Source organism: Ctenocephalides felis, unplaced genomic scaffold, assembly GCF_003426905.1.
Source record: "Ctenocephalides felis isolate EL2017-DRISC unplaced genomic scaffold, ASM342690v1 CF-g0.4_SCAFFOLD_03570, whole genome shotgun sequence".
Taxonomy (NCBI): domain Eukaryota; kingdom Metazoa; phylum Arthropoda; class Insecta; order Siphonaptera; family Pulicidae; genus Ctenocephalides; species Ctenocephalides felis.
The window spans coordinates 15814314-15840716 of NW_020539724.1; the positions used below are offsets into that span (position 1 = coordinate 15814314).

At 28.2% G+C, this 26403-nt stretch overlaps 3 protein-coding genes across 3 annotated transcripts in view; 1 reads left to right on the plus strand and 2 right to left on the minus strand.

Annotated features, from left to right (window-relative positions):
* The first annotated feature begins 462 nt into the window (after positions 1-462).
* On the plus strand, positions 463-7931 carry LOC113382818 (peptidoglycan-recognition protein LB-like). The gene is made up of 5 exons (XM_026621058.1): positions 463-643; positions 6677-6893; positions 7241-7359; positions 7432-7538; positions 7650-7931. The coding sequence occupies exons 1-5, from the start codon at positions 592-594 to the stop codon at positions 7758-7760; spliced, it is 606 nt and encodes a 201-aa protein (XP_026476843.1). The 5' UTR covers positions 463-591; the 3' UTR covers positions 7761-7931.
* Positions 7909-10147, minus strand: LOC113382817. Its single transcript, XM_026621057.1, has 3 exons — positions 9974-10147; positions 8179-8610; positions 7909-8053 (listed from the first exon to the last, which is right to left on the minus strand). Exons 1-3 carry the CDS (start codon positions 10017-10019, stop codon positions 7917-7919), a joined length of 615 nt encoding a protein of 204 aa, XP_026476842.1. The 5' UTR covers positions 10020-10147; the 3' UTR covers positions 7909-7916.
* A 2187-nt stretch (positions 10148-12334) lies between these two features.
* LOC113382888 (cGMP-dependent protein kinase, isozyme 2 forms cD4/T1/T3A/T3B-like) overlaps positions 12335-26403 on the minus strand; it is a 97615-nt gene continuing 83546 nt past the window's right edge. Inside the window, exons 3-8 of the mRNA XM_026621136.1 lie at positions 15947-16166; positions 14777-14918; positions 14459-14553; positions 14227-14373; positions 12833-13645; positions 12335-12500 (exon numbers count right to left, since the gene is read on the minus strand). Of these exons, the coding sequence (XP_026476921.1) occupies positions 12335-12500; positions 12833-13645; positions 14227-14373; positions 14459-14553; positions 14777-14918; positions 15947-16166 (1583 nt within the window). The remainder of the gene's footprint in view (positions 12501-12832; positions 13646-14226; positions 14374-14458; positions 14554-14776; positions 14919-15946; positions 16167-26403) is intronic.

Sequence of the window (26403 nt, forward strand, 5' to 3'; positions counted from 1 at the left end):
AAAAATTTTCAAACTTGAAAAGTTTTTGTAAAAACGTCGACAGATGGTTAAATTTTGGGTCACATCCACACACACATACTTCTTCCAATTTTGGTATTAGAAGATTTAAACAATTAATGCCAACCAAATAGCTCATAGAATATAACTCTGATCGTTATTAAGAAAAGAAATAAACAATCTTTAAAAAAAGATTCAGGCTAAGTTGAAACATCGAAAAAACATAAAATCAGCAAATTGGTCTTTCTAGCAAAAACAAACGTCTCCTTTGGAATGTTAATAAAAAAAGTTTTCTTGACTTTCCTTTATAATATAGATAGATGGTTCAAAAATTGAAAAAATAAGTCCCTTAGCCCCTCATCTATTATCTGTTAGAGTAATTTTGAAGCACACAACAATTTTAATCAATGATTCAAATTCCACGTCCATTATAATACATATATAACACATTTGGTAATGAAAAATACCAGTAACACGGCTGTAGCCATGCAGAAAAGACGAACGATCTGTTTATCAAAATTAAAACTAAATTAAACGTAAACAAAATAATCAAAATCAATTAATTGTAAAAATTGATTAATTGTTAAAGATAATATGGCTGCGATTAGGACATTTTTGTCAATGGCATCGATAGTGGGAATAACAAGTGAGTAGATTTGATGTCAGTAGTAATTGATTATGTTCACAAACAGGTACTTCAAAACTATGATAGTCAAAGTCAACTATTAGGGTGGTCCTTAATATGGACATTATCGTATTTCCTTGCTCCCAAGGGCTCAAATGGTTCCAAACTGATAAAAAACAATTCTCTGAAAGTTTTAGCTCTTAATATTAACTTTTAGATAGTGCGCAATTCAATCAAACTTCGTATGGAAATAGCATGGAAAAAATTTTGAAAATTAAAAAAAAAAATTTTAGGTATAACTTAGCGACAAATGAATTAAAAGTAAAAATTCGTGTCATTTTTTATTGAAAATTCGACGCTCTGCAAAATTTTTGAAATTTTTTTGAAAAATGCTATTTCCATACAAAACTTTGATTGAATTGCGCTCTATCTAAAAGACAATATTAAGAGCTAAAACTTTCAGAGAATTGTTTTTTATCAATTCGGAACCATTTGAGCCCTTGGGAGCAAGGAAATTCAAAAATGTCCATATTAAGGATCACCCTAAATATATAACAATTATCAAAATATTTTAAACTATATTATTTGCACTAACTTTATGATATATCTAAATATGTTTTACAGACGTTTCGACGTAGTAACATCAGTTTCAAATTAAAAAAAATAATAATAATTTGTCTGGACCATATTTTTTGTAAAATGCATTAAAAAGTGATATTTTTTTTGATCTAATAATGAATCAATCGTTTTTCAATGCAGTTTACAAAAAAAGAACCCTTTCCCAATCATTCATTCACAAAAACTTTTAATATTTATAATAGATGAGAAATAAGAGTGGCCCAAATTGATCCTTGGGGCATACCAATATTTTTTGTTAATTTCACATTGATAATTAAACAAACCGCGATTTCGAAACGTCTTTATAAAATAAGTGCAAAGTAAGTTAGTGCAAAAATATAGTGTGTTTTAGTTAAAATTTTACTAAATAAACAATAGTATCTATTTCTTCAAGTTTTTAATATATACTCTTACTCTTTAACTTAAAGTATTAGCAGTTTAATTTTTAGTAAGTGTTCTTTTTAGTTTTTATCACTGTCAATCTTTCAAAGTACCTGATAATGATTATTTCATGTTTTCTCGACGTTTCAAGTCATTCTAAATTGTTTGAAACCAAAATTGGAAGAAGTAAGTGCATGTGATCCGAAATTTGACCTTGCGTGAACGTTTTCTCCAGAAATATTGCACCGATTTCAAAAACTTAAAAGCCATTTGATGCAGATCGATCAAGACTCGCAAAAGTTTGTGTGAAATAAGTTAAAAGTAGCACAAAACTATAAAAAGTTTCGTCCACGATTTCACAAGAAATCCTAAACCAATTTTGATGATCCATTTTTTTTTACTGTTTAATTTAATATGAATATTGTTTGAAAATTTTCAATTGAAAAAAGTATCAGCACTTTTAGGTAATAATCAGCAGAGCCTTTTCTTCGTAATTGTTAAAATTATATGCAGTACATGGTTTTAAAGAACATTCTAAAATATTATAAGCTTACGACACGACAAACGGCTTAATTATAAATATTCATTAGTAATGGAAATGAATCATATTTATTATTGATATTATTTTTATCTGTAAGTTCTTAATTTTTGCTTTGGTTTTTGTAATTTTTTGAGAAAAGAATATTTACTATACAATTAATTTTAACGATTCAAATTTTTTTGCCAAATTAAAGAACATAGTGTTACTAAAACAAACAATTTACATTTGCACATTGGAAGCTAAGAATTATTGTTCCTATATTATTTTTTAAAGCTATTACAATTAATTTGACTTCTACGTACACATATATAAAAACGTGCAAAATTTTCATACAAACACTTATTATTGTAGTCATTAACAAATTATGAGCAATTTGATCAAGCAAAACGCGTTACAAAATAACAGGAAACAAAAAAAACTTATTTATGCTAATGCTTTTTACTGTTTTTCTAAATGCATTAATAAAATTGTTTATAACAATAATAAAAAAAACATGCTTCATACGTATGTATGTATGATTTTGGGAACCCCAAACATTGATTTATGAGTATTTTGATAATATTTAGTCGAAGTGCGTTTGCTTTGTTTTAAAGACATTTTACGATTAATTTTATTGAGTAATTATATTTAATGACTAATAATTGCTATTGTATCATGTTATTTAAAGTGTCATTAAAATTCTGATAAGTACATCTTTTGCTCGAAAATAGGAAAAATCTCCCGATATTTTGATACTATTTATCTTAGAGTATTTAAGATTCTTTGTGATGAGATACATATTAAATATGTTCCATATGTATTATTATAAATAATTCATTTTTAAGATATTGATTTTTAAAATTTTATAAAAAATGTGAAAAATTTGAAAATTTTATGCATTTATACATTTAAGAATTAGTTTCTTTTAAGAACTTTAATGTATAATTTTTGAAGTCATTTCTTGATGCTTTTGTTATGAATAATTGAATAAATAAGTTAATTAACCTGTGGTAAAAGAATATATATTTTGCATTGAATCATGCATTAGTTATGGAAGTCAAAATTTTCCAAAATGAATTTACCTTTTATATGAATACTTAAACAACATATAAAAAAGACAGACGATGATCAACAAGGGGGCGTCCATTAATCACGAAGCATTTTTCTGAGGTATGCCAAAATGTTCAGAAACCTCTGAAACGTGAATGCAAAAAAAAATAATTTCAAACGATTTATTTCTATTGGGGTATCTGCCTGATAAAAATACTATTCGACCTAAAAGTGTTCCATCTCGTCCATATTAAACTGAATTCTACTTACTTATCCAATGATTCATATCCTAGACATTCATTCACACCAAGAATTTACTACATTCAAATCAAGAAGAAATACTAAACATTTATGATATTTACACTATTAACATCAATTGTTTGTAATTTATGCAAAATTATTACTATAAAAACTGCAAATTCAAAACTTGTTTCTCTACAAAAGTCTTTTCCGTGATGATTCCACATTACTAAAATAGATATGATAGAATTACCTAAGGAATATCTTAATTACGTACAAAGTTCCAATAATATTGCTAAAAAAATTAAATGGGTAATTACCACTTTTAATTATAATGCAGGTATTTTTCGATAAAAATCAAATTTTGCTTGTCACAATGATGTGCAAGATATACGACTTATACAATTTTGATATGAGTAACCGATTTTCTCTAGAATCCGGTAAGAAAAAAGATAAAGAAAATTACTGTATCATTTTTTGTTCTCTGTGAAAATAACAGCATTGTCCGATTCAAAAATCTTGTTTTAATTTCTGTTGACATTATTATAGAAAAAGAATATCAAGAGTTTTAAATAATTTGTTTGTTTTATCCAAAGTAAGAGTCAAACTGGGACACGAAACGTATGGAATATTTATTTACAAAAATTTGTATTTATCAGTAAAACAATCAAACTGAGACCCGAAATGTATGGAAGATATATTCAATTTATTTGAAAAAAGAACTTTTCAAATAGTTTTCCTTTTTAACAACTTTTGGTTGCGTGAATTAAAAGTATAATTATATATTTTCACAAAATACTATGTACCGTGTATAAGTATATATATATATATATATATATATATGTGTGTATGTATATATAATTATCGTGATGCCTTCGATAAATTATCATTACATAAAAAATGCTGCAATGGGGAAATCACCGTAATAAAAACCATTACACTCATTATAACACTTTAACAAAGTTAAATGTATCACTAATATCAGGTAATTAATATTTTACGTAAATAAACATACATATCATGGAATTAATTATTAATAATTAAATAATTAATTACCATAGTTCTTTATTTATGTGTTCTATGGCAGTGACGTATTTATGAACGAATAGAAACAAAATAAATATTTAGTTGCATGCAAAATATATATATTTAGTAAATAATTCAGAAATAAAAAAGAAATAGGTGTAAGTGGCATTTTCCTTGTGACAAAATGCATGAACTTTCCGATATGTATTTATCTTAATCAAAAAGAAATAAACACATTAATTTATAAGTGATTTATAAGTACATCAAGCATAATAATGTGAGAAACTATATTGAAGTTTAATCAATTTGTAATTTTTTTCCAAAAATGGTGGTAATTTTCGATTAATGATTTGAATGTTGAACATTATTGAAAAATAAATACGCGTCTAAAACATACACCGACAATTTTCTAAAAACGTGACCGATTAATCCAAATTTTAATTAATTCTAATAATTAAACCATTTGTCCTAGGCCTCTAATATTTTAGTATGTTCATGAAGACTTAGGAACTCCACATAAAAAGTATGATTCAAGTCGCAACGAAAAATTTCAACACTCAATTTTTTTTTATTTATTAATTTTAATTTAATTTGATTTCAATGCCCTCACTTTCAACTTACAGATTATGATGTTATATTATCTGATTGTTGAAACTATAGTTTAACTATAGTTCTATAGAGATAATTCCGAATATTTGCTATACACACATATTTTCAAGAGAAAAAGAATATCAAAAACAATCATATTTGCCTGTATAGGAAGATGTTAGTTTTGTTCAACCTTGCTATGAATTTTCACTTTATTTTGGAATTGACTTAAATCCTTGATTGTTTTATTATTAATGAGCTAGTTTTATTACTCTAGGAAGTGAAATTAGGATTTTGACTAATATTAATAGTGATCAGAAAGGATAATTCAAGTTCAAGTGCATATAAGAGTTCTTTGGCCTCCAATTTACTTGAATTTTACGCCTGATATGAAAGCGAAACTATAAACTCTAAAGATATGCAAGAAATTAATTTAAGAATTTATTCAGTCATCGTACACGTTCACCTAACTACGTATTTATCAAAGTATCAAAATATTTTAATGTACTAGTATCACAAGAATTCGTTAATATTTTTGATGTTTTTTTTATAGATCAAAGTTATTAAAGAAATAATCATCTAAACGCAACATAGCATAGACAGTGCATGAATAAAGTACAAAAAAATGAGTATGTATAAATAAAAATATAAATATTAATGAGCTATTATTTCAATAGTATCACATTTGCTCGTTATTTTCAATACATTAGGTTAAATAAGATGAAAACAATCAAAGATTTGAATAAAATTATAGATAAAATTAAAAATCATATTGTAGAATAGCCCAAACTAATTTCTATCTATATAGGCAAAAAATATTGTTATTGTTATGGTTTTTATTTTAATATATATATATATATATATATATATATATATATATTAGGGTGGTCCTTAAAAAGGTCATTTTCAAATTTCCTTGCTCCCAGGGGCTCAAATGGTTCCAAATAGATAAAAAACAATTCTCTGAAAGTTTTAGCTCTTAATATTAACGTTTAGATAGAGCGCAATTCAATCAAAGTTTGTATGGAAAGAGCATAGTAAAAAATTTTAAAATTTAAAAAAATGTTTTAGGTATAACTTAGCGACAAATGAATGAGTTTTATTCATTCATTTGTTCGGTAAATTACATCTAAAAATCATTTTTTAAATTTTTGAAAAATTTTTCATGCTATTTCCATACAAAACTTTGATTGAATTGCGCTCTATCTAAACGTTAATATTAGGAGCTAAAACTTTCAGAGAATTGTTTTTTATCTATTTGGAACCATTTGAGCCCCTGGGAGCAAGGAAATTCGAAAATGACCTTTTTAAGGACCACCCTAATATATATATATATATATATATATATATATATATATGTCTCAGCATCGAACAAAAAAATCTAATAATCTAATAATATATATATATATATATATATATATATATATATACACATATATATAACAACTGTTGAATAGATTATAAAAATATATACATTATTTGTAATTTGATGATATATATTATGTACAAATGAAAAAATAATTCAATTCGAATATTTACTCGAACTGTGCACTTTGACAAACAGATCGTTTTGCAATAACTATACAACCTGTATCTGTTATCTAATTAGGTATCAATTATCATTTCCGCAGATATTTGTGAATTAGATATAGTATCCAGAAAAGAATGGGGCGCCAGGGAACCAACTCAGGTAGAACCTATCAAGGAGCAACTTTCTCATGTTATAATTCACCATTCATATATTCCTGGAGCATGTGGTGGGGCTGGTCAACCGGCCTGCGATGGTGCTATGAGGGCAATGCAGGATTATCATCAATTGGAACATGGGTGGAATGATATTGGTTACAGGTAAAATTAAATTGAAGAGTTGTTATGATGAAGTCCAATGCTACTTTGATAAATGTGCATAAACAATTCTATGTTGAAGAATAAATGATTTTCATTGATTGGAGTGTGGAATGTAATTTCCAACTTTTGTGAAAGCAATAAAAGCAACTATTGATATAAAAGTTATAAAATATCAATAGAACATCGAAATGTTAACAAATAATTCAAAATAATTTTTCTTTTCAAATACAAATATATAAAAACAAATAAAATTTAGGAGCATAATAAATAAATATGATATAATAAATAAATATGCATTACTCCCTGTAACTTTTATTGATATATATTAAAAAGCTACTAAAATTTAGTTTTGCTGTTGGTGGAGATGGAAAAATATATGAAGGCCGAGGATGGAAAGTTGTGGGTGCTCACGCTCCAGGATACAATTTCAATAGTGTTGGAATTTGCTTAATTGGTGATTGGCGAAGTGCGTATCAAATGTATTTTTATACACATGTATTACTTAAAATATATGTCTAGTGATAATATTATTTTTTAGCTGAACTGCCTCCTGAAAAAATGCTGAAAGCCACTAAGAGTCTAATAGAATGTGGAGTAAGAGAAGGACATCTTAGAAAAAATTACACGTTACTAGGCCATTTACAGGTATTAGAACTACAATTCTAATAACGCAATTATTAAGTTTTGTTTATTATGAATCACTTATGAATACAACCTGTCTACATAATTAGTTAAACAATGATTTATTTCTGTCAGGTAAGAAAAACCGAATGCCCAGGGCAAAGATTATATGAAGAAATAAAAAGTTGGCCAAATTTTGAAGAAACTGAAAAGGAAAAATTTAAGAAGAAGGCAGAAACCCAATAGCTACTTTAGTAATTAACTGCCTCAAAAGTATTATAATCTGTATACTGACACAGCATTTATTAGGCAACTTGTTATACAATGTGATATCGTACAAAATAATTATATTATAATATAGTGTAATAAAATAAAAAATAGGTCTTACCTTATAAATAAAAATTAAGTATTTACAGGCAAGTTTGTTTCCATATTTAACCTTAAAACATCTACAGAAACACTTTCTAAATATACTTCATACTCCCATGCTGCAGCATACATTGTTAACTTACTCAAACTTTTTGCATGTGCTATATTTTCTAAAAAAAAAATCATAGAAACATGTACATACATACATAAGACAAGAATCATTCTTTTGTGTCACATATTGTAATTTATAATCTGTATAAACCAGTTTATAATTATTAAGAATGCATCATCTTACCATAAACTAATTTTTTTGTTGCTAATTCCTTCTCATATCCTTGCACAATTTTCGACACTAAGTTTTCCACTTGCAAAGCTGTACTAGTAACAAATAACAATTCTTGCGGATCACATAATTTAGTTAGTGCTTCAAACTTTTTATTTATCATATTCATTGAACAAACAATATTTTCATAGCCAGCTATTACTTCCTCGCCATTCAAAAATATTGATTCTAGTTCATCAACGCAACTAGTTTCAGTGTCTAAACTTTTTGATTTGATTTGAAAAATTGATTTTATCAATACCAGGGATTTGGTATTCAATTGCTTCCAATCGTGGAACAATTTATTTAACTGCACAACATTATCCTTGGCTGTTCTTAAATGGCAGGATGAAATAGGACTCGATGGTGATTTAATATCTAGTTTTTGTACAACTGACACTGGACCTAAAATCAGATCAAAAAATATATATATAAGCATATATATTTAATTGATGAATTTTGATCTTTTTGTTGATTCATATTTAGAAAATCTAAAGATTCATTTCAATTAGCTAGTTGAATTAGAAACAAACCATAAAAGTAAAAAGAAAATTATTACAGTTACTATTTATTAATTTAATTAATTCAATAAATGAGTTGAATAATTTCAACATATAGATTTATATATTCGTAAATATCTTTGAATCAAAGTGGTTTTAATTAATACTCATATACAATTATATACTCATACACAACCATATACATTTATATACTTATACACAACTGAACATTTAAGAAATCACAAAGTTATACTGAAATAAGTATTCATATATACAATTTTATACTTATACAACAGTTAAACACTTAAATTTAATAAATTTAATAAAGTCATGGAGAATAATGTGATTTGATCTTCCATTGATACTCTTAAACGCATTGAAAAAGATGATACAATCTTCGGGAAAAGTATAGAAGCTTAGGGGTATAAGACTCTCAATATCTCAAGTTTAATTTCAATGAAATGTGAGTGTTTATTTGATAAAATGGTTACTCAATTCATGTTGTCTTATTTTCTTGTGTATGTATTACATAATTTCACCGATATATTGATAATCATAATTTGTTTTCTAATAGAATATGCAATGCTAATGTTAAGCTTAGGAGAGGCAGTAAATGCTGCTTTGGGAAGAGTTTCATTTAAGACATGTGAAGATGTGTCCGATAAAAATATATTTTTTGCCTTAATAATTCAGAAAAATAATAAATGTATGGCATACTGTAAAAAACTGGTTTAATGTTGTTGTAATTAGAAGTCGATGATATAGTAAACTGGTAATTAGTTGATTATAGAAAAGAACATCTTTGTTTGATAATGGAATCAACAGATTTAAAGAAGATTGTTTGTTTATTCAGATTTTTTTGAAGGACCAATGCTTGTTTGATTTTTTGAAGGACCGTTATGTCTGTTATAAAACACTTCAAATTGAAGATTAATTAAGATTAATTTTTATTATAATTACAAATTTTATTTGCAATGTGTATTTTCATTGTAGTAGATATAATTGTTTACCCTGTCATATTATGAAATGCTTTGATCATTATTATTATATTGTCTAGGTGCTTTGATTTGATTTGATTTGTCGAAGAGTTTTTGTTACTAATGTTATGTTCTCACTATGGAAAAATGAGACAACAATGAATGATAGAATGGTTGTTTTCAAAGAAATAATTGCGTTGTTTTGAATATTTAGAAAATAAATAATTATATATATATATATATATATATATATATATACAAAACTTAACAAATTCATGTAAATGCACTTACTTAAAACGCCATCTTTTTTCGGTGATTTAACAGGCGTCCTATCCATCTTTATTTATACAATTTTCGCGAATAAACAAATATTATTACAATGACTAGTCTTAATTAGCTTTAATTAAAAACATTAATAATATCTTTTAATTAATCACTAACCTAAAAACACACATGTCTATAATTTTCTGCGCAAGCCTTGTACAATGACTGTCAAACGCCAAAATATATTAGTGTAGTTACAAAAACATCCGCTAGGTGTACGGAGTGAAGTTGATGCTAACTGAAATAAATTTGAAAAAAAAAATGCGTGTGCACCCTGCGAAAACTTTATTCAAGTTTAGTTGGCGTGGGGTGAGTGTAAAAGTGTAATTTTGCTACAAAATATTAAGTTTTTATCATATTTTACTGAATTAATAAAGTTTTCATTATGAAAACTACCAAATTTAACAATTTTCGAATGTGTGCATATATGACAAAGTGGTTTTACTGAAATATGCATCATATATAAATTTGTTCATTCAAACACCAGTAAACGTCTAGAAAACGGTAAGTTGTTTGCAAAAGATCCTTATATACATTTATATATTCATTTATACACAAGTAAACGTCCAGGAATCGCGATGGTTTTAGTAATAACCGTTTGTAAAGTTTTTGTGAAATATCCATATATACATTCATATATTCATGTGTACATCAGAAAACATTTAGTTGTGACGTGGTTTTACTAAAATATCTATATATACTTTTTTATTTCATCTGAACACCTAAAAGAACCTGTGAAATATCTATTATATAGATAGATAGATAGATATATTTCATGTAAAAACCAGAACACGTTTAGGAATACCCATGGTTTTAGTAATATCTCCATATATACATTTCTATATTTATTTATACATCAATATGTTTAGGAATTTATGTAGTTTCAGCAAAATATCCATATATACATTTATATATTCATTTACACACCAGTAAATGTGTAAAGTTCGATATAGTTTTAGTGAAATATCCATATACATATACATTTATATATTCATTTACATGCTAGTAAACCTTTAAAGTTCAATGTAGTTTTAGTAAAATATCCATATATACATTTATATATTCATTCATACATTAGTAAACATCTAGAAATTAATGTGGTTTTAGTGTAATACTCAAATATAAATTTATATATTCATTTATACAATAGAAAACCATTCGAACATGTATGCATATACATGGTTTAATTGACATATCAATATATAATAAACTATAGTGAAATATATATATTGACTTTCCAAACTATAGTGTTTTCCTGGTTTGAATCAGATGGCTACGTTCGTCATAAACAATCTGTAAGATTATTTTTCGTCATCATCGACCAGTTTTTTAATTTCTCTTCAATTTTTACTCCAATTTTTTGTCTCATAAGATATTTTTCTTGGCATTTCTCAGTTACCACCAAAATTTTAATCAATCATCGACAAAATTGGATTCATATGTTGATTTTTATCCTATGATGAAAATTCTATATTACCACTCTCTATCTATATTTCCAGTGAAAAATAACAGAGCGTATAAGAACGATTTAATATTTTTATTAATAATGAATAAAATTATATAATATTTCACAACATAATTCATAATTCTAGGCTCACTTTGTTAAACATGCTTTTGCAACATACAATTAATGACTTCATAATTTGCTAAATATTGTGTATATACATTGTTTTCATAAACATATAATAAACTATAATGCATTTATATAACTCTATTTAGCTTACAGACTACGTCTCATCACATTTTAAGTTCTGGTTTATAAATTTTAGTTCAGGTGCCAAATATCATTAAAATATTTGCTCTATATGAGATTTAAAGTAGTAAAATATATTTTTGCTTATCGTTTGGCACATGAACATTATTGGGAAGACAAAATTTAGATATCTGTTGTATATGATTTTATGTATTCTCATTTACTGATTTGCTTAAATAATATAAATGAGTATTGAAACATAAAATGCAACAATTTTCAATAACGTCTATAATGTTTCTTAATTATGAATGACATAAATAAAACTAAAAAACAAGAGCAGTTCGAAAAGCTAACTGACTGTGACTTTTTAAATGTGATAAACGTATTTTAATTAATTTATAAATAAAAAACATAAAATAGTGAAAGATATGATTTAAGTCTCATAAAAACACTTCGAATTTTTAACTTATTTAGACCATATTGAATTGGCATCATTTGAATATATATTTACACTGATAATGAGACAAATTATAGTATCGGAACGTTTGTAACTTTAATAGCATTCAAGTTAAATTTTGACTCTTACTTTAACTGCTCTTGTTATTTAAAATCGGTCTAATTTCAAAATAGCTACTTTAGAAGAATTCATCCCATCCAGTAACGTCATCAGGTGGAATGCCATCAGCATCTGGTGGGTAATCATCAAAGTTGGTGGTATCGATGACACTGGTTACATGGGGCATTATTGGAGGTTGAAGAGTTCTGCTGCGTAGACCTTCCCAATTGAAACCATCAAACCACCTGAAAAAAATGATAAAGATCGTATTTATCAGAACATATTTCCTCAGTTTTTCTTACTTATTTAATATAAATATACTCTGAACAGTGTAATATTTTAATGATATTAACTGTAAATAAGGAAATAAGAAGTTAAATGTTCAATTTAATTCCGCGGAAGGTTATTAAATTATTTTGTGTGACTCTTACAGAATATGCACCAATAATACTTGTGATAAAAGTCATAACCTTCTTATGAAAAATGGAGAAATAAATTAGGAGATGAGAGATTTAGAGCAAATATCTATTATTACCGTAACTTCTATAAATCTATTATTACAGTAATTTCTACTTACTTATGCTTTTGAATCTCGCTAATTCCTCCTCTCTGATATCCTAATCGTTCTGCTGCGTTATCTCTGCATAATTTTTTAATCAGTGCACTAGCGTTTCTGGTAATATTTCTGGGAAATTCGATAGCATCTATGCCTTTCAAAATGATATTGTAAGTCTTCATAGGATCTGATCCTGTGAAAGGCGGAGTGCCGGTTAAAAGTTCAAACATAAGAACACCTAATGACCAGTAGTCAGCAGAAATATCGTGGCCTTTATTCAATATAACTTCAGGAGCTACATATTCTGGGGTACCACAGAAAGTCCAAGTTTTCCTACCAGGTTGCAGACGCTTGGCGAAACCAAAATCTACCAGTTTAACATAACCAGTTATATCCAAGAGTAAATTTTCTGGTTTTAAATCTCTGTATATGATATTCCTCGAATGCAAATAATCAAATGCTTCCACGACGCAGGCTGTATAAAACCTTGTAGTGGCGTCATCAAAGTGTCCTTTGTCACGCAAAATTGTCCATAACTCGCCTCCTAAACATGATTCCATTAACATGTACAAATATTTGCGATCTTTGAAAGTTTTGAAAAGTTTTACTATGAATTCGCTATCGGCTTCGAACATTATTTCCTTTTCTGACATAATGTGCTGTTGCTGTCTGGTTTCTACGATCTGGCTCTTCTTCATTTGTTTCAGAGCGAAGGAACGCTGCTGGGTGTCTGATTGAATTTGCACCAGCTCGACTCGGCCGAATCCACCAACACCAAGGGTGGCCAGGACGCGTAAATCGCTCAGTTTTACATCTCGGAACTCGTCGTTTATCCTGGGGGAAACAGAACATACATAAATATTTTGGACATTTAACATAATTCGTCTAATATTCTTGTGATCAGATAACTGTTTTTGGGATTTGGGTACTAACAAGGTGACCGTAAGGTTCCTACTTGTTAATAAACTCATACCAACTCATTGAATACCTGAAAATTATGTATAAGACAAGTAACTAAATCAATCAAAAGGTGGTTTGAAGTGATCTCTCACTCAAATAATAGCGAACTTCTAAATCAACGAGAATTAGCATTTTTTCTGCTTGCTTGGCATAATTGGTACCACAATATGACTATTTTCTTTAATAAATATTGTGTTGATAACTGGCAAGATTCATTTTGAAATAGATACCCAGAATCAATGGATATATTACCATAACAAAATATTACTTATTAATTAATTATTGGAGTTCAGGAGCAATTTCCTGAACAATACCATACTCACACTTTTGTAGATGCATCTGTTCAGTAAGCGTGCAAAGATATACAATAATTAGGACAATAAATCTATGTAAAACCTATACATCATAAATTCAAATAAATATCTATGTATCTTATACTTAAAATCACTTCATACCTTGTCTTCTCAATGCCTGTATCTGGATACTTTGTCTGGACTTCATCCAAATTAGAAATGAGTTGGTTAAAGGTCTCTCGATCAATCACCAGACAAGAGACGCCTTCAGGCGATTCGCATATAATATTTGCAGTACGAAGATCATCCCTATGGTGAAAAAAATATAAAAAATTGTTTTACATGTAATTCATGAAATAACGTAAATGGATTTAGTAATTAGAAATCTAAATACCCTTGTAGAGCTTTTTCACCGAAGAAATCTCCTTTGCCTAGAGTTCTTATAAATTTATCTGGTCTTCCATCGGGTTGCTTGATTGTGACTCTCACCTAAAATTTAAAAAGTGATGTAATAAACAATATTTCATATTCAAGATATTAAATATAATTTCAATTTGCTTTTTTGGGAACGTAACCCTGATGGAAAAGCTTATATGGGTCCTTAAATAAGTAATGTACTCTCATATACAATGATCTACAAAAACTTGTAATAAAGCAAAAAGGTAATTTTTATTTGCTGTTAGAACTTAATGATAATAAATTCGACTTTTACCTGTCCTTTGCTGATAATGAAGAAGGTGTCACCTCTGGCTCCTTGCCTGACAATGTAGTCGCCTTCCTCGTAGAAAGTCTCCTCAAGAACATCTGAGATTTTGATCAGAGTGTCTTCCGGCAAATGTTTGAACAATGGCACACTGGGAAATTAAACACGATATAGTATTATTGTTTGTATTTTCAAGGAAAAGACAACTTTACAGAAAGGAAAGTGACACTGTAAAAATAATCTTCTATGTATATAAAAATAAGTCGGTTTCGTCGTCCTTCCTGACGAAATAACTCCAGAACGCACGAACCGATTTCGACAATTTTGCATTCGTTGGAAAGGTCTCGGGCTCCGCAAGGTTTATAGCTAAGAAAATTGAAAAAAAAATCAACAGAAAAGCTGAAAACATTTTTTCTTTTTTTACATACGGCGTAGTACTTAGCATGTACTACAAACTAATATTTTTTGTTTGACTGCTACTCATTTGTTTGACAGCTACTCATTGTTCTCTGCTCAGTTAATTTCATGTGGCACATAACACAAACCGGCATTGTGTTCACTGTGAAATTGTGTAAAAAAGTAAAAAAAAATAAGTAATTCGTTTCCTAACATTTCAACTGGAAACCATCAAATCAATCACGTGTATTGTGCAAATTTTTATTCAATTTCAACAGCAGGCAATTTTTTTCTTTATCTTTTAATCACCAAAAGAAATGTTACATAAAATGAAACCATCTGGTGGTGAAACGGAGTTCGCCCGGTTTTCTAGTTCTTTATATTGAAGATTTTAAAATCAGGGGATATTGCCGGATATATGGAATATGATGATATATGGAATGTCCTTTCTACTCATGTGGCGACATCGAACCTGAATGCTCTCTGGCAGTCTCATTTCACCACGTCTATGGGGTAGAAAGGACCAGGTGACAAATTTTCGAAAAGCAACAAAAAACGCATTTCTACAATGTTGAATTAGCTGGGAGCTTTACTGAACATAGTCAGTTGTTTGTTTGATATTCGTTATTTGTTTGTTGTGATATAGTGGTTTCCAATTTATTGTAGAACTCATTGAACTTGTTATGATGGACTAATTGGAAAACAACGAGCTTCTACAAAATACTCGTAAGAGTACTTTGTCCAATTCTTAATTGACATTAATTATTTATTTATTTTTATTACCTCTTCAAGAAATCGGTATATTCGGCCTGTCGGATCAGTCCGGTGCGCATCATGATGGTCTGGAAGCATTGTCGGTCGACGGCCCACAATTTGCAGTCGTCTATGGCAGTGATTGTCGCCGTCCTCTGGCAATGGTACAGAATGGCCAACTCGCCCAGGACCTTCGCTCCTTCCAGGGTGCTGAGGTAGCGACCTTCTCGGGACACCTCGACTCTGCCATCTGTAAAGGAAAAGAAGAAATATTGATATCTGGGATACTGATGGAATATGCTATAAATTTGATTACTAATATAACACAATGTCAAGGGAAAGTTGGATGTATCTTTAGCTTCCCATCAATTGAAATTGATGTTAGCATTATTTTTGGTATTAACCAACAAAGCACATTTATGGGTATTTATGGTAGTTTTTTTTATTTCTCAAGATGTAATTACAATCAGTTTTTAAAATACAAAAAACATTTAGTAATTATGAATGTCAATATGTAATGTTAAGACTAATTTAGAATTTACCCATTGATATCCCTTTTTTGTGTTGATTGATTAATGGCAGCAAATAGAATTTTTTAATAAGAATCTTTTTTACGGAATAGAATTTTTTGAATAAGATGATAGTGATTTAAATATTAAATATAGGAATTATTAAGTTTGTACATAATATATTCATTTAAAAAAAAAAGAAAAAATATGTTTACAGGATATCATAAAATACTGTTCTAGTGAAAACTTGATATTCAATATTCCATTTTGGCATTGGTATGAATAAATTATTGAAATGAAGTTGATATAACAAATCTCACAAGAATCGCACAAAATCTCAGCGTGATCCAAATAAATAATAATAATATTCACTGATCACAACAACCAACGAATCACTAACCATAGTCCAAAATAAAACATAGAACTGAAGATCTGTCCTAAATCTTTCATTTTAATGCTAATAATTATATCGTATGTTTTATATATAAATACTTATAAATGCACTATAAAATAAAAGCTAGTAGAAAATAATTTATTGATGCTATTAATGAGTTTATGTAGCAGATACTGAAACGATACCATAAATTAATATATGAGAACCTCGAAGGGCAACCTTATTCCTCCGGATATTGCTCAGAGTAGTTGTTAATAATATATATATATATATATATATATATTTTAGACAACCCTTGCGTGCAAATTACATTATTGCATGATTTGATCTGATGTTTCACATTAAACTATTTAAATTTATATACTAGTTGCTTTTTTCTGTTAGTTTAAAATTGAAGAATTCTGATTAGATAGATAGATAGATAGATAAATTCGTTTTTTTTTGTTGATATCTAATTGCAAGCTATGTACGCTGCGCGCTGCCAAAATGCAAAGTTTAATTAATTATTATAATTAAACCGTTTCTCATAGGCCTCAAATATTTTACCACGGTCAGTTTGGGCATAAAATCTACCATTATACCAAGTTTCATCAAAATCTGAGACGAGCAACGCGCGGGTTCTCCTTATAAGTTCTCAGTCCAATTTGGTACATTAACTTGGTTTGTGTCTTGTGAGAAAAATTTGTTAAAAATACAAGTTTTCTAACAACTTTTCAATAATTTCAAAGAATCACGTTTACTTCTGTGCATTTTAGTACCATAAAAAACTGCTGAACCTTTATTGCATGGACATGAAATTTGTGTTTTATAATTGCAAGTTTTATTGTACAGCTTTCAAAAAAAATCGGAGACAAAGAAAACTCTTATTAATCATTTGTAAGTGAAAGTATTAAGAAATCACATTATAAATTAAGTTTTTTGTTATAATTCATTTCTAGGTATATCAATAACATATTCAAAGTACAAGATTGTACTAGAAATTGATGAGCTGATTGAATAAGTTACTACTAAAGAAGTCTCTTATTTAATTTTTTGTTCTTTGGTCTTTGAAATTGCATATTGCGAATCCAGGAAGGATCAGCTAAAATCAGTTAAATATGTTAGCTAAATTTAAAAATCACAATCAATGGTCATAAAATTATGATCTACATAAAAAAATTGGAACTCTACATGGCAAAGATATTAAGCAGAAAACTGAAAGTTAAATATATTAGCTAAATTTGAAATTCAGAATCCATGGTCATAGAATTATGATCCACATATAAAATTAAGCGGAATAATGTTTGTGACAAATTAAAAGACAAAAAAACGATAGACGCAAATCAATAAGATAATCTGTAATGACTGCCTCTTCTTAGCCAATCAATAATATCAATCCTCCTCTAGAAGAAATCATCAATCGATTATATTCACTATTTTATAATTGGACATTTTCATTATGCTGCATGTTAGGTGGCATTGGTGCATTGCGAATTTGCATTTATATCTCTGCATTTAATCAGGTTTTTAATCCGACAATATTCATTACATGCAAAGAAGTTAAAAGTAAGCGTGATATTTTAATAGCACTTCCAAGAAACATTGTACTTGTGTCTGATAGTCGTTCGACCGATCACCAGGTTGGGCAGATGTTGATGAATGTTTGAGAATCTTAGAATTAAAAAAAAATGATATATGGCATATGTGTATGCCATTTAATATTAATAAATTATATTTAGAAATGAAACCGCAATTAACTGTTGTAGACTCGATGATAGTGTGAGTTTATTGATAACTCAATTTACAACGAAACTGATATGATATAAATTTTGATATTAATTTATTAGCCCGACAATTGATCGCTGACTAAAAACCGAGAGAACCATTTTTTCGATCGTGAAAACAATAATCTAGCTACAGCTTGCTAGATACGACATTCGCATCAGCGTAGCTCCAAGTGTGCTGTGTAGTTTAGTCATCACATTGGCGTCAATCAACTGACATCTGTCAAGAACATTTTCATTCCGCCACAGATACATTCAAATTTTCAATAAAAATATTGATGCTATTTGTATAATATTTGTTTTAAATGGGAAGTTCACATAATTACTGGCTTGTTATTTATTCGTTAAGACGTTTCTCATAATTAGTAGATGTTGGCAAAATTTTCCATCTACATTGGAGCCAAAACCCTGAATCCATTCTATTCGTATAATATTTATATATAAAACGGGAAGTTCTCATAATTACTCACACATTATACTGTTCTTTTTTATTAATTTTAAATTTTATTAACTTCTAGAGGAAGAAGTTTGTTTTCATCAGAAATCCGATTTAACTAATTTTGTATTCTTTTTTCAAGTTTCAAGTCATTCTGGAACGCTTGACACCAAAGGTGAGTATAAAATTTGACCTTTCGTCGACGTTTTCTCATATACGATCTCAAATCTCATCGATTTCAAAAATAAACTAGTTGGTAGTGGTATTTTGCCTTGAGGCAAGTTACATGAACTTCCTGATATGTGTAAATAATCGACTTAATCAATAAAAAATAAATTAACTTATGCTGATGCATATTTGAGAAAAAAACATCATGAATTTTGACAAAATTCAATATTTGCGTCACCCTCACCACTATAAGTTCTGTAAGTTCTTATCTTTCAGAAAACAAAAACATTATAATATCAGTTATTGAATCGATATCAAGTGTGAAATCTTCATATTTACGAATTCATTAAAATAATATTTAAATATTTATACATCCTCAAACGTAAAATATCGATAAGTCAATTGACTTTCGCTTATTTTTCAAACCGGCGCGATGACTCAGTCGGAGCAATCCGTGTATGGAGAACCCTTCGTATAATAATTTAACACATATTTATTATTTACTTCATCAGCAACCTTTTAATATCGGCGATTTGTCGATAAAATAATTCTGTGTCGAGAAATAGTGAAAGTGTTAAACACATTCACCATGAACCGTCTGCAAAGTGAAGGTTAAATCATGTTACCATGGATGATTCCAAATGGATAAAACACATGTAGAAAGTGAATATATCGATACGTAATATATGAAATGAATTGGTGTTATAAATTAATGATTTACATTTGTATGCAAATATGAAATTATTGTAATCGATGTAAATGATTATAAAGTTATATTATGCATTGGACTTGAGCGAATGTCTGAAATGATACATATTAATCATATACAGCAGATTCCCGTTAAATCCATCTTGCTTAACACGATTTCTTGTATAATATAATACTGGACGCCAGCAAAACCCTGCACTTATTGTTAGAAACATATGTTACTTATCCCGCATAATACGCTTTCATGCATAAAGTGCATCATGGTTATGTATCTGAAGAATCATCTTAACCTTTACTGTATATTATTGCTAGATTTATATGATCTTTTTTGTACTAGAAATAAATGGCATTATGCCTTAAGGCAAGTTGCATGAACTTCTCGATGGTGTCAATTATATGCTTAATCAATAAGAATTGGCATTTACATAAAATCTTCAACTGTTTATTTGAGAATGAAGTGTTTGCTTTCAAGACTAATTAATAATACAATTTCGAATTGATATATTGAAAAAAAACACGTACTTGGGGAGCTTCTATTAATCGCGTGATCGCTTTTTAAGGATTTTTGAACCCCTTTCCCGCACTATTGGTGATACATGATGATATTTAAAATTATCCTTCTACACCCCCCTCCATTAAACATACATAGAAAAATTGTAGAGTTTTTAGAAGAAAATTTAAGGCCGGTAAAAAATAAATACTCGTAATATTTTACTAGACCCCATCCCTCAAAAATTAGAAAATGTATATGTGTACAAGAGTGTGTGTATGTAAGCCATTTTGACCCTTTTTTGAAGTTTTCTCAAAAACCGATTTCAAATATTATTTAAAAACAATTTGATGAATCTTGATAAGGACTTACGTTGTTTAGTTTTACATAATTAGTCAAGCCGAATTGATTAATTATACTAATAATCAGTTATTATCAATGAACTTGGTGAATAAATATTTATTCATTAATAATACATGATTATTCATTAATAACTTATACATAGTGCGCAATTAAATCAAACTTCGTATGGAAATAGCATGGAAAAAATTTTGAAAATTAAAAAAAATGAATTAAAAGTGAAAATTTGTGTCATTTTTTATTAAAAATTCGACGCCCTGCAAAATTTTTGAATTTTTTATGCTATTTCCATACAAAACTTTTATTGAATTGCGCTCTATCTAAAAGACAATATCAGGAGCTAAAACCTTCAGAGAATTGTTTTTCATCAATTTGGAACCATTTGAGCCCTTGGGAGCAAGGAAATTCGAAAATGTCCATATTAAGGACCACCCTAATATATTCAAAAAGCAAAATGTGTCCAAATATAAAAACTTAAACCAATATCAAGTTGGTCGATGGAGAAACCAAAAAAACAAAATTACCTTCACAATTCTCAGTATTGTACAAAGTTGCATTACAAAATTTTACAAGTATTTATAATATTACAAAATATAATCATGTAGTGGTTTAATAATGACATATAATTTTCTATGAAATAGTTCGAGGACAGTAATTTTCTTAAAGCGTTTCTAATACGGTTATTAGTGTGTAATAAGGTATTGCTAAATTTTATTTTGAAAATTGGCTTAAGTAATTCAGAGAATAGTTAATGATAATAAAATTGGTAATAGCATATTGGCAATATAAAATATTTATCAGACGGAATTTACAGATCAAACATCATCATGGACATTGTTTCATATAAGGATACAGGATACTCATTGTATATATATATATATATATATATAATTTTCAGATATTTTATGGGTAGTTGTGATTTTATTATCAAGTATAATTACGAAGAATAAAATTTAAAACTATATTTTGTAAAAACCCTGGACAAAAGATCTCAATCCAAGGCAAATATTGCTTTGGGAAAAACCCGGGACACAAGGTGGAAATCCGAGACTATCCGAGATCAAACCAGGACCTATGGGCACCTTGATACCTAGCATATTATGATCTATGTTTTCTAACCCTGGACAAATGATATCAATCCGGGACAAATATTGCTTTGGGAAAAACCCGGGACACAAGGTGGAAATCCGAGACTATCCGAGATCAAACCAGGACCTACGGGCACCTTGATACCTAGCATATTATGATCTATGTTTTCTAACCCTGGACAAATGATCTCAATCCGGGACAAATATTGCTCTTGGAAAAACGGGACACAAGGTGAAAATTCGAGGTCAAGGCAGGACCTATGGTCACCTTGATACCTAGCATATTATGATCTATCTTTTCTAATGAGAATGCATATGGCTACTGCTTGATATCAAGTTGCACAAAACGCAAACTTGGTATATAAATCTTAACGTAATTTTTTTTATTCTTGGGCAATAATATTAAACAAATCAACAATTCAATTTACCTGCAATCATAACATAATACTTCCATATGATACATAATTGCACATATATTATTTCTTGCTTACGTAACTTCATAAATACGTTTTTTTCTAGTAAACCATTATTTATATTATTACGGTTATTATACATATTTGCAACCGGTAATCTTCTATGCAATATTCATTTCAGAACAAGTAATTGTATCTTTCGCACATACTCAGGAGTGCGGTTGGTTCTCTAACTCAAATTATGCATGTCAAAATCGATCCGACGAGAAATTTGAATTATTTCTGCAAAAAATTTAAAAGATTTACAAAGATACAGCTATAAAAGCCCTTGTTAACGTGCCTAGTTTCCCAGTAATGGTATGAAACAATGTATTTGTTGCGAATTTGCATGGTCACGCCGGTTGCGTTTGCTGGAAGCCTCTTGGAAATGGATGCTTTTGAAAATAACGCTTTATGAAGAGACATGGTACTGTTAGTAATGATTTAAATATTTAGTTTGTGAACTAATTTATATTTATATTATATAAATTTAAGAAACCAAACCAATTATCATAAGGAAAATATCAGAGGTAAGATTTAAAATGAACAACTCTCAACAATTCGGATTTGTCTTCGAATATTTCACTAGCAATAACAATATAATATTATTACAGGTATGAATCATTTATTTATATCTACAAATATCAGTTATTTAGTCATTCTCATGACAAATCGAATAACCGTTCACCAAGCCAATGACTCAAAAAGTAGTAAATATCTTGCTTGCAATGATTAAATGTTAATTAACTATATCAATGTGCCCTACTTATACGCACAAATAGTGCTTTATTGATAAAATAAATAAAAAGTGATTTATTATTTTATGGCACATGATAACCTAGACCCATATGGAAAATGGTAATATATTATATTATAAATATTCAATGAAATTGCTATCAAAGCATAATAGTATGATTGAAATCAATTAACTTGATTAATACAGTAAAATTTTAATGTTTCAAGAAAATTCAGTAAACTTTAAATTTATTATAATACAATTTATACAAATTGGATGCTAACATTTCAAGAATATATATAAAGATACTATATAATATATGTGGAAAGTTTTCTATATTTTATTTCATTTACACAATTTATTTTTCGAGTTGCTTTGTTCATGTTTCAATAGCACATTTATTAATTTGATATTACTGTATCATATATTTTAGTTGATTATTTTATTTATTTTAAATATATTTTATTTTATATATGCTATATATAAAATATATAATCATATATTTTCTTGAAGCGATAGTATCCAATATGTCTCAATTGCATTATAATAAATTGAATAATACATTAAATAATAATTATTGAGTTCCAAAAATCTTCATAGTTTTATCTACAAAAAAGCATCAAATTGAGTTTCAAAACTTATGATTTTTTTTTTAAATTGTTGTTAAAACTTAGGTTTTTCTTTTAGATAGTTTTATAGATTTTTTAATAATTAAAGTATAAAAACGTCCTGGTTCATTAATATGTTTAATATGATTTAAGTTATAATTGACTAAAATATCGACTGTTCTTCAACAAAAAAATATCAAATTCTATTTTACACGCAGTATTTGTAATTTTCACAATATCACTTCCAATGTAAATTCCTGACCAAAACTATTTATATGATATTTGACATAATATTATTGATGTTATTATATTTTTTTTAAATTTTACCAAATCCAAATAAATATGACCAAATACACACACAAACACATTATAATACACAAATAATGAATTTTTTTTTACAAAAAACACTGGTTTTAAAAAACATGTAAAATGTCGACAAATGAAAAGTTCTTTACCGAATAAAGTGTAACAAAATTTTAGCTGTTCCATTATATTGGAACAAAATGGGTTCTTTACATATTATAAATTCAACCTCCAACAATTGAACAATTAGCTAAGCAATCTATTGTATTAACGGTTTGTTTAATATTTATAATCTGCTGAATAATAACAGAATTGTGTGCATAGATTTATTATGACTAATACAATACAATGTCGATAAGTTTCAGGTACAAAATCGGTAATGAATGATTTGAATTTTTGATAAGGTGTTGATAATCGAAAATTGTTTAATAATTCTCATTAACGAATTCAGTTTAATATTTACTAAGAACTATAAAAACTAAGAGGATAGTAGGAAAGTTGCAGTACTAAGTTTGGTTACTGAATATAGATCAAAAATTAAAATTATTTAGTTGATTTTATTTTCAAGTATCAAAGTACCTTTTGATTATTATAATGATCAATATATTGTTTCGGTAGAAAATTTATATCATACTGCTTGACACTTAACTGCTCGAGATTGGAACCGAACCCGACACTAGTTTGTTCTAGCCCACGTTCTTGACCATAACACTATGACGGACTTTTGTATAATTTACGACATATCTTATACGCATGTTAATTAAGATAATGTCTGTCGGGGATTTTACACGGAATATTTTAAAAAAAATATAATTAAATATTCAGTATAATATTTACTAAGAACTATAAAAACTAAGAGAAAAGTTGCAATACAGAATATAGATAAAAAATTAAAGTTATTTACATAGTTGCTTTTGTTTTTTACTACCAAAGTACCTCTTGTTTATTACAATGATCAATTTATTGTTTAAGTAGAAAATTGGTATCATACTGCTCGACACCTAACTGCCCAGGGTTGGGACCGAACTCGAGCCCACGTTCTTGACCATTACACTAATTAAGATAATGCACCTCCAATTCTTTGATTATGATTTCAGTTAGCAATTTTTCAATTAAAATGCTTGGGTGGATTGGAAGGCCTTTTCACTTAACTGAATAAAAAAAAATCATTTTGTTCCCACACATTTGTGTCCTAAATTATACAAAAGCCCGTCGTAGTGTAATGATTAAGAACGTGGACTAGAACAAAATAGCCCCGGTTTCGGTACCAATCTCGGGCAGCTCGATATCAAGCAGTATCAATTTTTCACTTGTGGTTATAATCTCAAATATAATCTCAAGTAAAATTGTCTTTCGTAGGCGTGGCTGCAACCCTATTAAACATAAATGTCTAATATATAGTAGACAAATAAAAAAGAAGTGTCTTTGGACGTTGGGTTGCCTTTTTGAAAAATATTAATTAGGATGTACAATAGCACACGTGGTTCTGATAGCTGGTAAAAAATACTAACAATAAGTGAAAAAAAAGCAAAATAAATCTAAGGAAAAATTACCGAATGAGTATTAAAATATGTAAAAATAGTGGAATTATAGTATTGATAATATTCTATAAGCAAAAATAAATTATATGAATTTGCATGAGTATCAAACAACATAATAATTACTGATTGCATAATAATGATATGTTGCACAAATATCATCTGCAACTGGTTTCAAGAAATTTTAACTTAAAAGTTTCCACATTTCAACTTTTGATATCACAGATTAGTAATTTTTTTTTAATAAAAAAATTAAAATTTTATACCTTTTCTAAATAGCCTAAACTGAAAATAAGTGTCCTATACCCGATTAATACCAAAAAGTTCTTGGCATTTTGTAGAGTTCTCGACAAGAATTGGAGGCAATTTTCCTGAAGACAAGTTATATAAATTTCACGATATATTTCACCGAATTAATCTATAAGAATTGATATTTAGCAACTTTTAAAATTGTGATGATAAACTCTTACTTACAAAGGATATGAACAGTGCAATTTTGTTGTCAAGGGTTTCAGAATTACTTAAAATGTCGAGAAAACATAAAATTAGAAAGTCGGATTTTCTGTCAAAAACATAAACTTCCTTTAGTTTTGAAAGTAGAAAATTAAAAATATCTACCTAGTTCTAAAGTTATTATCAGCCTAAAATCTTTTCATGATGAGGTCCTGAAAATTATTCACAAAAGAAGTCAAGAAAATATTAAATTTCCTTAGGAAGTTGAAAAATCGCATTTGTTAAAAATGTCCTTCGAAAAATTTATGGGATTGGCGGATTGAATAAAAAAACCACTTACATAAAATGTCGAGAAAACATAAAATTAGCAGCAAGGATTTTCTGACAAAAACATGAATTTTCTTCAGGAGGTCAAAAATTGGCATTTTGTAAAAATGTTCTTCAAAAAACTTTATTTAAACTTTATGAATTATCATATTAG

Coding starts and splice junctions, on each gene's coding strand:
- LOC113382818 (XM_026621058.1), top strand. CDS start 592: ATGGCTGCGATTAGGACATTTTTGTCAATGGCATCGATAGTGGGAATA. Junction 6,894..7,240: donor TGGAATGATATTGGTTACAG/GTAAAATTAAAT, acceptor ACTAAAATTTAG/TTTTGCTGTTGGTGGAGATG. Junction 7,539..7,649: donor CGTTACTAGGCCATTTACAG/GTATTAGAACTA, acceptor TATTTCTGTCAG/GTAAGAAAAACCGAATGCCC.
- LOC113382817 (XM_026621057.1), bottom strand. CDS start 10,019: ATGGATAGGACGCCTGTTAAATCACCGAAAAAAGATGGCGTTTTAA. Junction 8,611..9,973: donor GAAAAAAGATGGCGTTTTAA/GTAAGTGCATTT, acceptor ATCTGATTTTAG/GTCCAGTGTCAGTTGTACAA. Junction 8,054..8,178: donor AACAAAAAAATTAGTTTATG/GTAAGATGATGC, acceptor TTTTTTTTTTAG/AAAATATAGCACATGCAAAA.